The sequence below is a fragment of the Pinus tabuliformis genome, chromosome 3_2, assembly GCF_031772625.1.
Source record: "Pinus tabuliformis cultivar Carrire ecotype Pingquan chromosome 3_2, CPIR1, whole genome shotgun sequence".
NCBI lineage: Eukaryota > Viridiplantae > Streptophyta > Pinopsida > Pinales > Pinaceae > Pinus > Pinus tabuliformis.
Genome location: NC_142302.1, coordinates 594,745,412 through 594,757,668, shown reverse-complemented (window position 1 = coordinate 594,757,668; position 12,257 = coordinate 594,745,412). Strand labels below are relative to the sequence as shown.

Sequence of the window (12,257 nt, the reverse complement as noted above, 5' to 3'; positions counted from 1 at the left end):
ATGCCATATTATATTGCAATATATTCATTGTCCTATTGTGCCATTGAATAAATTGTTGTTTAACATTCTGATTTATAATATTAGGTTTAAGGTTTATTCTGATTTATAATATTGGGTTTAGGGTTTGTAATTTTAATGTTTATAGTGATAGGGTTTCTAAAATTAATCCTAAAGTTTTTATTTTCTTGTTTTTATAATATTAATCCTTGGGTTTATAATGTCTTTGGTTTACAACATTAATCCTTAGCTTTAATATTATTCCCTTGGGTTTAATAATCCCTTGAGTTTATAATATTATTAGTCCCACGGGTTTGTTAATCCAGTAGATTTATAATATTAGTAATTCTTTATGCTTATTAATTGCTTGGGTTTATTAATATTAATTCCTTATGTTTATTAATATTAATCCGTTAGGTTTCTAATCACTTGGGTTTATAATATTTATCTTAGGGTTTATATTCCTAGGGTTTAATGTTAATCCTAGGGTTTCTAATATTAATCATAGTGTTTAATATTAGTCCCCTGGATTTATTAGTTTTATGTGTTTATAATATTAATAAAATCTTAGGTTTATTAATCTCTTTGGTTTGTTAATCCCTTGGGTATATAATATTAATTCCAAGGGGTTCGCCTGAGCTTATAATATTAATTCCTTTGGTCTATTAATCCCTTGATTTTATGATATTAATAATCCCTTCACTTTATTAATCGCTTCGGTTTAAATAATATTATTTCCTTGGGTTGATTAATTGACTAGGTTTCTAATATTAATAATTTCCTTTCTTTTGTTAATCTGTTGGGTTTATATTATTAATCCCAAGAGTTTCCCTTTGGTTTATAATATTACTAATCACTTGGGTTTATTAATCCCTTGATTTTATAATATTAATAATTCCTTGGGTTTATAATGCTAATCTCTTGGGTTTATTGATCCTGTGAGTTTATAATACTAATCCCTTGGGCTTATAATATAAATCTCAAGCGTTTGTAATATTAATTCTTTATTTTATAAATACTAATCCATTAGTTTTATTAACCTCTTCAGTTTAAAATATTAATCCCTTCGATTAATTATTCATTAGAGTTAATAATATAAATAATCCCTCGGGTCTATTAATTGCTAGGTTTATAATATTGATAATTCCTTTAATTTATTAATACTTTGGTTTTATAATATTAATTCCAAAGGATTAAATTATTAATCCCTTGAATTCATTCAACTTGTGTGTTTATTGATCACTTCGGTTCACTAATCTGGTAAACATTATCTTAATGAGACCATTAATATGACAATGATTATCACAATGTTAAATTACATTGTAATTTAATTAACGTCATAATGCGACTTTTCAAAACTGCAATTTAATATTAACGTTCATAATATTGTTACTATCAACATAGATATTAATCTTATTAACAATAATAATAATATTATTATCAATATAAATATCATTAATAATAATATTTATCTAGACAATATTAAAAACATTTTAATATTAACAATATTAATATTATAACAATAATTATTAATATTAATAATTATAACATTAATAAGGTTAACAATATTAGTACTAATAATATTTACAATTTTAAATATGACTCATATATAATATTAATAACAATTATATAATAATAATAATTATTATTATAATTTTTTTGAAAAACTAATGATAAAATTAATATTTATATCAATATTAATAATGTTATTATTAGTAATTATAATAACATTGAATAATAATTTATATAATATTAATAACAAGTATATAATAATAATAATTAGTATTATCATAAATATTTTCTAAAAACTAATGATAAAGTTATTTATATCAATATTAATAATTTTATTATTAGTAATTATAATATCATTAAATAATAATTTATATTAATATCAATATTGTTACTAATATTATTAGTAATATTTACTATGTTGTAATATTAATAATAATATAATAATATTACTATTAACATTGATATTAATATTGTTAATGCGAATAATAATATTCTTATCAATACACATATCATTAATAATGATATTTAAATAAATACTATTAAAATTTTATTATTATTATTATTGTTGTAACTATTAATATTAGTAAAAATTATTTATAATAATATTATTAAGATTAATAATATTAACAATATTAATATCAGAAATAATGATAAGAATACATTGTAATTTTATAGAAATCTATCGAGTGTCGTAATGTGAACAAATTTTTTGCAATGTCAAAACCATGGTCGTAATGTTACATTACATTGTAATTTGTGCAACCTCACAATGTGAAATTACAAAATTACAAAATGTCGTCAACCACATCTGATAATGTGGTTGGCTAAAGTGTTCAATTTCGGTCAAACATAATTCCCTATTAAAATTATTGATTAACATTAATAATCTACCATGTAACATTGTAATGGTAAAAAAAATTATTGAAGTAGAAACGACACAATGTGACAAACATTGTCACAATGTTATATTATATTGAAATTTATCTAACATCGCAATGTGACATTGCATTATTGACACATTGAAAACATGTTTATCACATTACAACTATGTTATTCCCATATTGGAATTATTGATGGTGTTTGACAGTCAACACTATTCAACTTCAATCAGACATACATAATTTCCTACCATTATTATTAATTAACATTAATAATGAAACATAATCAACAACATTGGTAAAAAACGCCAAACAAATTCCACATTATAACCATTATTTAAATTGTTGACCATGATCAAACTTTGTCACAATGTTGGATTTCATTGCAATTTATCCAAATTTTCATTTTGACATTACAAAACTTATGATTTAATATAAGGGTTTCTACAATTTGGTTTATTATTAAGGCTTAATATTGTGTTTATAATATTGGGTTTATAATAGTTGATTCATATTGGGATTTATAATATTTGTTTTATAACATTTTGTTTATAAGATTGTGGTTTATAACACTCTTTCATAAAATTGGGGTTTATAATATTTTATTTTTAATATCTTGTTTATAAAATTAGGTTTTATAATACTCAGTTTATAACATTTGGGTTTATAATATTCATTGATAAAATTTCAAAACTAGAGTGAGGTAGACTATGTATGCCTTCGTAGCCTTAGCATTCAAATCATTGGGCGGAGGAGGGTCCCTTGTCCCACAAACAAGGGGGTGTCATACACCAATTTCGTGTCTCGCTTAGTCGTGACCTTAAAATTGGATAATAATAACAATAATAATATTTGTTTTGTAGCATTGGGGTTTATAATATTTTGTTTGTAAAACTAGGGTTTAATATATTAAAATTAGGGCTTAGTATATTAATTTGAGGGTTTATAATAGTAATATTTAGTTTCATAATATTTGGTTCTATGGTTTAGGGTTTTTAATATTCAGTTTAATATTATGGTTTAATGTCATGATGCTATAATGGAACATAAATGTGTCTAGTGTCAAATTGTGACAAACATTATCTCAATGCGACAATTAATCTCATAATAATTGTCACAATGTTACCTTACATTGTAATTTAGTTAACATCAGAATGGAGAATTACAAAATTAGGGATTAATAATAGAGTTCATAATATATGGGATTAAAATTGGGATTAGAATATTGGGGCTTTTAATATTGGGTTTATAATTTCATGTCTAGTATCAAGGTTTGAAATTTTGGGATTATTAACATTATAAACTCAAGGGATTAATAAACCCAAGGAAATATAAACCCATGGGATTAATATTAAACATTATGATTAATATTATAAACCCTAGGGTAAATATTAAACCCTAGGATTAATATTATAAACCAATGAGATTATAAACCCTATGAGTAATATTATAAAACTAAGGAATTAAATACTCTAGGATTAATATTATAAAATCTATGACTGTAAACCCTAAACCCAATATTATCAAAACAACATTAAATCTCAATTTATTAAATGTCGAAATAGAATATTGAATAAATTGCAATGCAATGTTATAAACCCTCTAGTTTAAAATCCCACATGATTGACAATATAAATCCAAGGGACTAATACAACCTTTCAACTAGTTTTATCCCCTTGAGTTTATAAATCTATCCAACGTCATAGTGTGACAACCATCATCGCAATGTGAGAAGCAGTGTGTCAATAATAGTCATAATGACATATTACATTGCCATATATTCAATGTCCCATTGTGACATTGAATAAATTATTTTTAATATTTTGGTTTAAGGTTTATTCTTATTTTTAATATGGGGTTTATGGTTTACAATCTTAAGGTTTATATCGATATGGTTTATAATATTAATCCTAAATTTTTCAATTCCTTGGTTTTATAATACTAATCCTTGGGTTTATAATCCTTCGGCTTATAATATTAACACTAAGATTTAATATTATTCCCTTTGGATTATTAGTCCCTTGAGTTTATAACATTATTAGTGTCTTTGGCTTATTGATTCATTAGATTTATAATATTAATAATTCTTTGGGTTTATTAATCGCTTGTGTTTATTAATCTCTTTGGTTTAGAATATTAATAACAAGGGTTTCTCTTGTTTTTCTTATATGAATTCCTTGAGTTTATTAATCACTTTTTCTTATAATATTAATAATACCTTCACTTTATTAATCCATTGGGTTGATTAATCAAGTGGGCTTATAATATTAATAATTCCATGGTTTTATTAATATGTTGGGTGTATAAAATTAATCCCAAAAGTTAACCTTGGGTTTATAATATTTCTAATCCCTTGAGTTTATAATATTAATAATTCCTAGGGTTTATAATGTTAATACTTTGGGTTTATTAATCCCCTAAGTTTATAATACAAATCCCTTGGGCTTATAATATAAATCCCAAGGGTTTATAATATTAGTCCTTTGAGTTTTTAATACCAATACCTTGGCTTTATTAATCACTAGGTTTTATAATATTAAACCCCTCGGTTGAATATTCCCTTGAGTTAATAATATTAATAATCGCTCGGGTCTATTAATCCCTTAGATTTATAATATTGATAATTCCTTCAGTGTATAATATTAATTCCAAAGTTTTATATTATTAATCCCTTGAGTATATTAATGTATTGCATTTATTGATCCCTTAGGTTCTTTAATGTGACAAACATTATCCCAATGCGATAATTAATCTCACAAATATTATCACAATGTACATTACATTGTAATTTAGTTAATGTGAGAATGCAACTTTTCAAAATTGGAGTTTAATATTATGGTTCATAATATATTGGTTTAATATTGGGTTTAGAGTATTTGGGTTAATAATTTTGCATTTAATATCAAGGTTTGAAATGTTGGGATTATTAATATTATGAACCTAAATAATTAACATTATAAATCGTCATGGTTAATATTATAAACCTAAGGGAATGATATTAAACAATATGATTATTATTATAAACCCTAAGATTAATATTAAAGCCTAGGAATATAAACCACAACATGAGATTAATAAACCCAGGGGGCAAATAATATTATTAGCTCAAGGGATTAATAAACCAAGGGAATAATATTAAACCCTATGATTAATATTATAAACCTAAGGGATTAATAAACCGGACTAATATTATAAAACTAAGGAATTAAATACTCTAGAATTAATATTACAAACCCTATTATTATAAAATTTAAGATTTTAAATCCTAAACCCAATATTAAAAAAAAAAAATATTAAAACTCAATTTATACAACATTGTAATGTAACATTGAATGAATTGCAATTCGGTATTATAAATGAAATGTTATAAAACCTTGAGTTTATAAACCCACATGATTAATATTATAAACCTAAGGACTAATAAACTCTTGGGATTAGTTTTAATCCCTAAATTTTATAAATCAGTCCATCATTGTAGTTTGTCAAGCATCGTCCCAGTGTGACAAAGAGTGTCATAATCATAATCACAATGATACATTACATTGAAATATATTTTGTGTGATATTGCAACATTGAATAAATTACAGTTTAGTATTCTTGTTTATAATATTGGGTTTAGGGTTTATAATATTAGTTTTAAAGTTTTTAATTCTTTGGTTTTATAATACTAATCCTAGGGTTTATAATATCTTTGGATTATAATATAGGGTTTAATATTATTTCCTTGGGTTTATTATCCATTGGGTTTATTAATCCCTAGATTTTATAATATTATTAGCGCCTTCTGTTTATTATTATAATATAATTAGTGCCTTCGATTTATCAATCAATTGAGTTTATTAATTGCTTGGGTTTATTAATATTAATCTCTTAGGTTTATTAATATTGATTTATTATTTTTATAATCACTTGGGTTTATTAATTCCTTACATGTATAATATTAGTAAATGTTTGGGTCTATTAATCCATTGTGTTTGTTAATACTTTGGGTTTATAATATTAATTACAAGCATTTTCTTTCGGTTTATTAATCCATTTGGTTTATATTATTATATAATCGTAAGGTTCATAATCATAGGCTTTATAATATTAATCCTAAAGGTTTTAATTCCTTGGTTTTATAATATTAATCATATGGTTTATAATGCATTTGGTTTTAATATTAAACATTGGGTTTAATATTATTCCCTTAGTTTTATTATCCACTAGGTTTATTAATCCCTTGACTTTATAATATTATCAGACCCTTCGGTTTATAATATTAATAATTATTTGGGTTTATTAATCCCCTGGGTTTATTAAAATTAATCACTTAAGTGTAATAATATTAATACCTTAGGTTTATAATCACCTGGGTTTATAATATTAATATTAGGGTTTATATTCCTAGGATTTAATATTAATCCTAGGGTTTATAATATTAATCATAGTGTTTAATATTAATCCTTTGGGTTTAAATAATATTATTATCTTAGGTTGATTAATCAAATGAGATTATAATATTAATAATTCCTTGGGTTTGTTAGTCTATTGAGGTTTTAATATTAATCAAAACAATTTTGTTTAGGTTTATAATATTTTCAATCCCTTGGGTTTATTAATCCCTTGTGTTTGTATTATAAATTCCAAGAGTTTATAATATTAATCCCCTCGGTTAATTATTTTCTTGGGTTAATAATATTAATAATACGTTGGGTTTACTAATCCCTTAAGTTTGTAATATTAAAAATGTTGTGTGTTTATTAATCCCTCGGTTTCATAATATTAATTCCAAAATTTTATATTATTAATCCCTTTGGTTTATTAATGCCTTGTGTTTATAATATTAATCCATTGTGTTTAATAATCCCTTATGGTCATTAATATGACAAACATTGTTTTAATGTGACAATTAACCTGACAATGACTATTGCAATGTTACATTACAATGTAATTTAATTAATGTCACGATGTGACATTTCAGAATTTGGGTTTAATATTAGGGTTCATAATATATGTGTTTACTTTTGGGGTTTCTAATATTGGGTTTATAATCTTTTCATTTAGTATCAAAGTTTGAAATGTTGGGATTATTAATATTATGAACCCAAAGTATTGATATTATAAACCCTTGTGGTTAATATTATAAACCCAAGAAATTAATATTAAACACTATTAATAATATTATAAACCCTATGATTAGTATTAAACCCTAGGAATAAAAATGAAAATATGGGATTAATAAACCTAAGGGACCAATAATATTATAAATTTTAATTATTAACAAAACCAAGGGAATGATATTAAACACTAAGATTAATATTATAAACCCTAGGAATAATATTATAAAAGCAAGGAATTAGAGACTCTAGAATTAATATTATAAACTCTATGATTATAAACATTAATACTATAAATCATAAACCCAATATTATAAACTAAAATATTAAACACCAATTTATTCAATATCGCAATGCAACATTGAATAAATTGCAATTCAATATTATAAATCAAATATTGTAGATCCCAATGTTATAAACCAAATATTATAAACCCTTGAGTTTATAAACCCATGTGATTAATATTACAAACCTAAGGGGTTAATAAACCCTTGGGATTAAAATAACAAAGTCGTGTCTTGGAGGTAGTCATGGCTCTGCGCAGTGAGTCCTAGGGTTTCAGCTCTTGCAGAAACGGCAGACTGCGCTAGACAATGGATCTCCTGCTATTTCTGACAGGCTCAGGAACGTTCAACCCTAAGCTAAATAGTACTCTTTTGAATGGAGACCCCTCGGGGGGAGGGCGATACGCCTCCCCCACAAAACGACAAAGGGCAGCATCAACATGCGGAAGGCACTGGAACAGTAAACCAAGAAGAAAATGCAGATCTGAACTCTCAGCAAATAAAGAAAGATATCACACCTCCAGAAGTTCGCTCAACAACATGCAAGCCAGTTGCAGTTGAGCGTCCAAAAGTAGAAATTCCTGCTCACCGAATCAATGCAAGAATACAGTACATGAAGGACCATGCTCTGATAAGAAAGTTTATCGGACTATGGCCAACAGAGAAAGCGCTAAGAGGCTAGATAAATGCAAAATGGCATCCCAAGGGACACATAACCCTGCAGCTAGGACCCAAAGGGTTCTTTACTGCTATATTCAACTGTCTGGAGGACAGAAACAGGGTACTGGATGGAGGCCCTTACTTCTTGAATGCTGTTGGTCTATTTCTTAAAGGATGGGTAGAGCATTTCGATCTAGAAAAGGAGGATTTGAGCTGGGCTCTAGTATGGATCCGATTGTACTCACTGCCTGTGGAATACTGGGAGGAAGACTCGTTACAAGCGCTCGAAAATGCTCTAGGAGAATTTGTAAAGATCGCAGAAGAAACAAAAACATGCAGATACACCTCATTTGCTCGTATCTGTTTATACATGAATCTCAACCGAGCTCTCCCAGATGCAGTAAGTGTTTCTCATGATGATATTGAATGGATTCAACCGATTGATTATGAACATGTACCTTTCAGATGCCCCAGATGTCATGCCCTGGGATATCTATTTAGAGATTTCCCATTAATTCAAAAACCTTCTCCTTCCTCTGGAACGGATGCCTTTGAGGCAGATGGCTTCACCAAAGTATCAAATCTCCAGAAATCTCACAAGAAGCAAGCCTCAAAGACCAAGATGCCACAATCCAACCCCTCAGGGCCTTCAACAAGCAATAGCTTTGGAACCTTAGCTAATCATACTGATCTCAATATGAATTCACCCTCCCCTTCAGATCCAGAAGCAATGAAAGACTATCAGTCGAAACAGGTAATAGCCTTCAAACATCAGGAAGACTCTCCAAACAAGGAAGCTTCTACCTCTAATAAGCAGAAGGAACCTATATGGACATCCCAAGCAATGCAGATGGAGAAACCCCAATCGCAGGCCAATCCAGAAGCGGACCCTAATGAAGAATCGTACTATCCACAATTTATGGAGGAAGAAACAGAAGCAATAGATATAGGGGACTTGGACATTCCAGGTCTAGAAAAGGCTTGCACAACAAACAACTTTGATGACATACCAATGGGGCAACTTGAAAATCTGGAACAAGTTCTATCAAGGGCGCAATGGCAAAAATCACTGGGTATACAAACTGGAGGACCCTGGGATGGAAGATTCATAGCCAAGGACATCAAAAAGAGAGGAAGGAAGACTGATTTACAGAGGACAATCAGAATTGGACACATATTAGTGGAATCCGGTAGGTATTCCAAGTTAACCAAGTACTACAGATCTGAAAACAATCCGTCCCAATGAAGTTAATCTCATGGAATATAAGAGGGCTCAATGGCCCAAGAAAGATACAAATTCTTAAAAAAATGATAAAGCAAGAAAATCCTCAAGTTCTGTTCTTGCAAGAAACCAAATGTAATTCTAATGCTTTAGACATATTTGCTGTGAAAATTTGGCCAAGAAGTTTCAATGCCAGTGTGGACTCAAGAGTTATAAATCTCAGTGACATTCATGCTCATAGGAACTTCCTACAAGCATCCTTTCACATTGCTCGGACAAATCTACATGGGCTCCTTACTAATGTTTATTTTCCTCAGGAAGCATCTCTCAAAGCTGAAATCCTCAACTCCCTCTTTGTTCTCAACCAAAACAGGCAGCATCCCTTATGGATGTCTGGTGGAGATTTCAATATGATCACAAGATTGGAGGAAAAAAGAGGAGGTCGATGCAGAGGTAGTGAGGAAGGATTTCCTTTAAAGGATTTCATTCAGGCTAATTGGCTCATAGACCTACCTTTCAACAATGGATTGTTTACATGGAATAACAGAAGAGCAGGGAATCAACAGATGGCCTCTAAACTAGATAGGTTTTTGCTATTGGACAACGCTATCCACATTGGTGGGGACTTCTCCGCATCCATCTTGCCTCTCTCAGGCTCTGATCATTGGCCCATTTCACTTCAATGGTCACGTCCTGGAAATAAGATATGCATGCCCTTTCATTTTGAAGCTTTTTGGATGTCCCATCCAGAATTCCAAAAACTTATCAGTACTGAATGGAACAATTTTTCCCCACCTCCAGGATCAAAAATGTTCCAATTTCAACAAAAGCTTAAGAATATAAAGGGTAAAATCAAGCACTGGAACCACACATCCTTTGGCAACATCTTCCAGGGCAAAAGCTCAATTGAATCAGAAATGAAGCAACTGCAGCAAAGGATTATCGATGAGGGACGTTAAGAGGAATTGTCAGAACAGGAGAAAACTCTTGAGTTGCAACTTGCAGAAAGGGTTAGGCAAGAAGAAACTCTTTGGAGGCAGAAATCAAGAGTTAGATGGCTTAGAGATGGAGAGAAAAACACAAAATTCTTTCACAGTACAACCATACAACGTATAATGCATAACAATATTACTCATATTCAAAATGAGCAGGGCATCAAACTGGAAAAGCATGAGGATATTGAAGGCGCTCTATTACATTACTTCAAGAAAATGCACCGAGAGCCAAATGGAAACAGATCACAAGCAATAGAGAAAATTACTAGGAACATTCCTAAACTCATCACTGATGAACACAACCAACTGCTTCTCAAACCATTAGACTTACAAGAGGTGGAACAAGCAGCACGACAACTAAAAGCTGGTAAGGCTCCAGGATCAGATGGATTTACATCAAACTTCTTCCATAGCTTCTGGGATCTGATCAAAATGGAAGTCTGGCAAGTGGTTGAGGAGTCACGATCTCTTATATGGATGTTTCCAGGGATGAATGCAACATTCATATCTCTGATTCCCAAGGTCGATCTGCCAAGCACTCCTGACAAATATCGACCTATCACGCTATGCAACATAATCTATAAGATTGTGTCCAAAGTCATAGCTTCCCATATCAAAATGTTACTCCCTATCATTATCTCACCAGAGCAATTGGGTTATGTGGAGGGAAGGCAGGTTACTGATGGCATTATCTTGACTCATGAAATAATCCACTCTCTGAGAACCTCTAAAAAGCTAGGTATGTTGCTTAAATTAGACCTCTCAAAAGCATTTGATAGCCTATGTTGGATGTATATTGAAAACGTTTTAATTGCTTTTGGTTTTGTTGCCCCCTAGATTAGATGGGTCATGAGCCTTATTTCTTCCTCTTTCTTTCCCATTTTAATCAACGGCATCCCATCTGCTACCTTTCATCCTTCTCGAGGGATCCGTCAAGGTGATCCGCTCTCCCCATTTTTGTTTGTCATAAAGGCTGAGGGTCTAGGCCGCATCATCAAATCTTCTCAGCAATCCCAGCTCCTCAGAGGGCTTTCATTTCATAATTCCCCTGCCTACACTCACCAGCAGTTCGTTGACGATAACATGCTTTATGGGCATCCCTCGGTCCAAGAAGCGCGCCAACTCAAAACTCTTCTCTCTGATTTCTCTGATGCCTCCATCAACAAGTCCAAATCGCACATTTTTTTCTTTCATACTCCAGCTCCCACACAGTCTACAATTATCCGCATTTTGGGATTCACCTCAGCTAAACTTCCCTCCACCTACCTTGGTGCTCCCTTGATTGCCTCGGCTCTTAAGCACTCTTCATGGAAAATCCTTCTAGAGAACCTGGAAGCTCGACTATCCTCTTGGACTCACAGATCTCTCAACATGGCAAGCAGGCTTGTTCTAATAAAAGTTGTTCTTCAAGCCATGCCGTTATACCTATTCTCCATTTTAGCTGCCCCCAAGTGGGTTCTCAAAGAACTCATCCTTCTTCAAAGGTCTTTTCTTTGTGGCAGTAATGGAAATAAGCGAAAGTGGGCTCTCGTCAAATGGGAGACTGCCTGCCTACCAAAGAAAGGAGGCAGAATAGGTCTAAGGGATCCCTCTCATAGCAATAAAGTCAT

General features: G+C 30.1%; 1 protein-coding gene across 1 annotated transcript; it reads left to right on the top strand.

Annotated features, from left to right (window-relative positions):
* Positions 1–9,738: 9,738 nt before the first annotated feature.
* LOC149181983 (uncharacterized) lies at positions 9,739–10,611 on the top strand. The gene has a single exon (XM_089414416.1). The coding sequence runs from the start codon at positions 9,739–9,741 to the stop codon at positions 10,609–10,611; it is 873 nt and encodes a 290-aa protein (XP_089270542.1).
* The last annotated feature ends 1,646 nt before the right edge of the window (positions 10,612–12,257 follow it).

What these genes read in the sequence shown, in the direction of transcription:
- LOC149181983 (XM_089414416.1), top strand. Translation starts at nt 9,739, where the DNA reads ATGATAAAGCAAGAAAATCCTCAAGTTCTGTTCTTGCAAGAAACCAAA.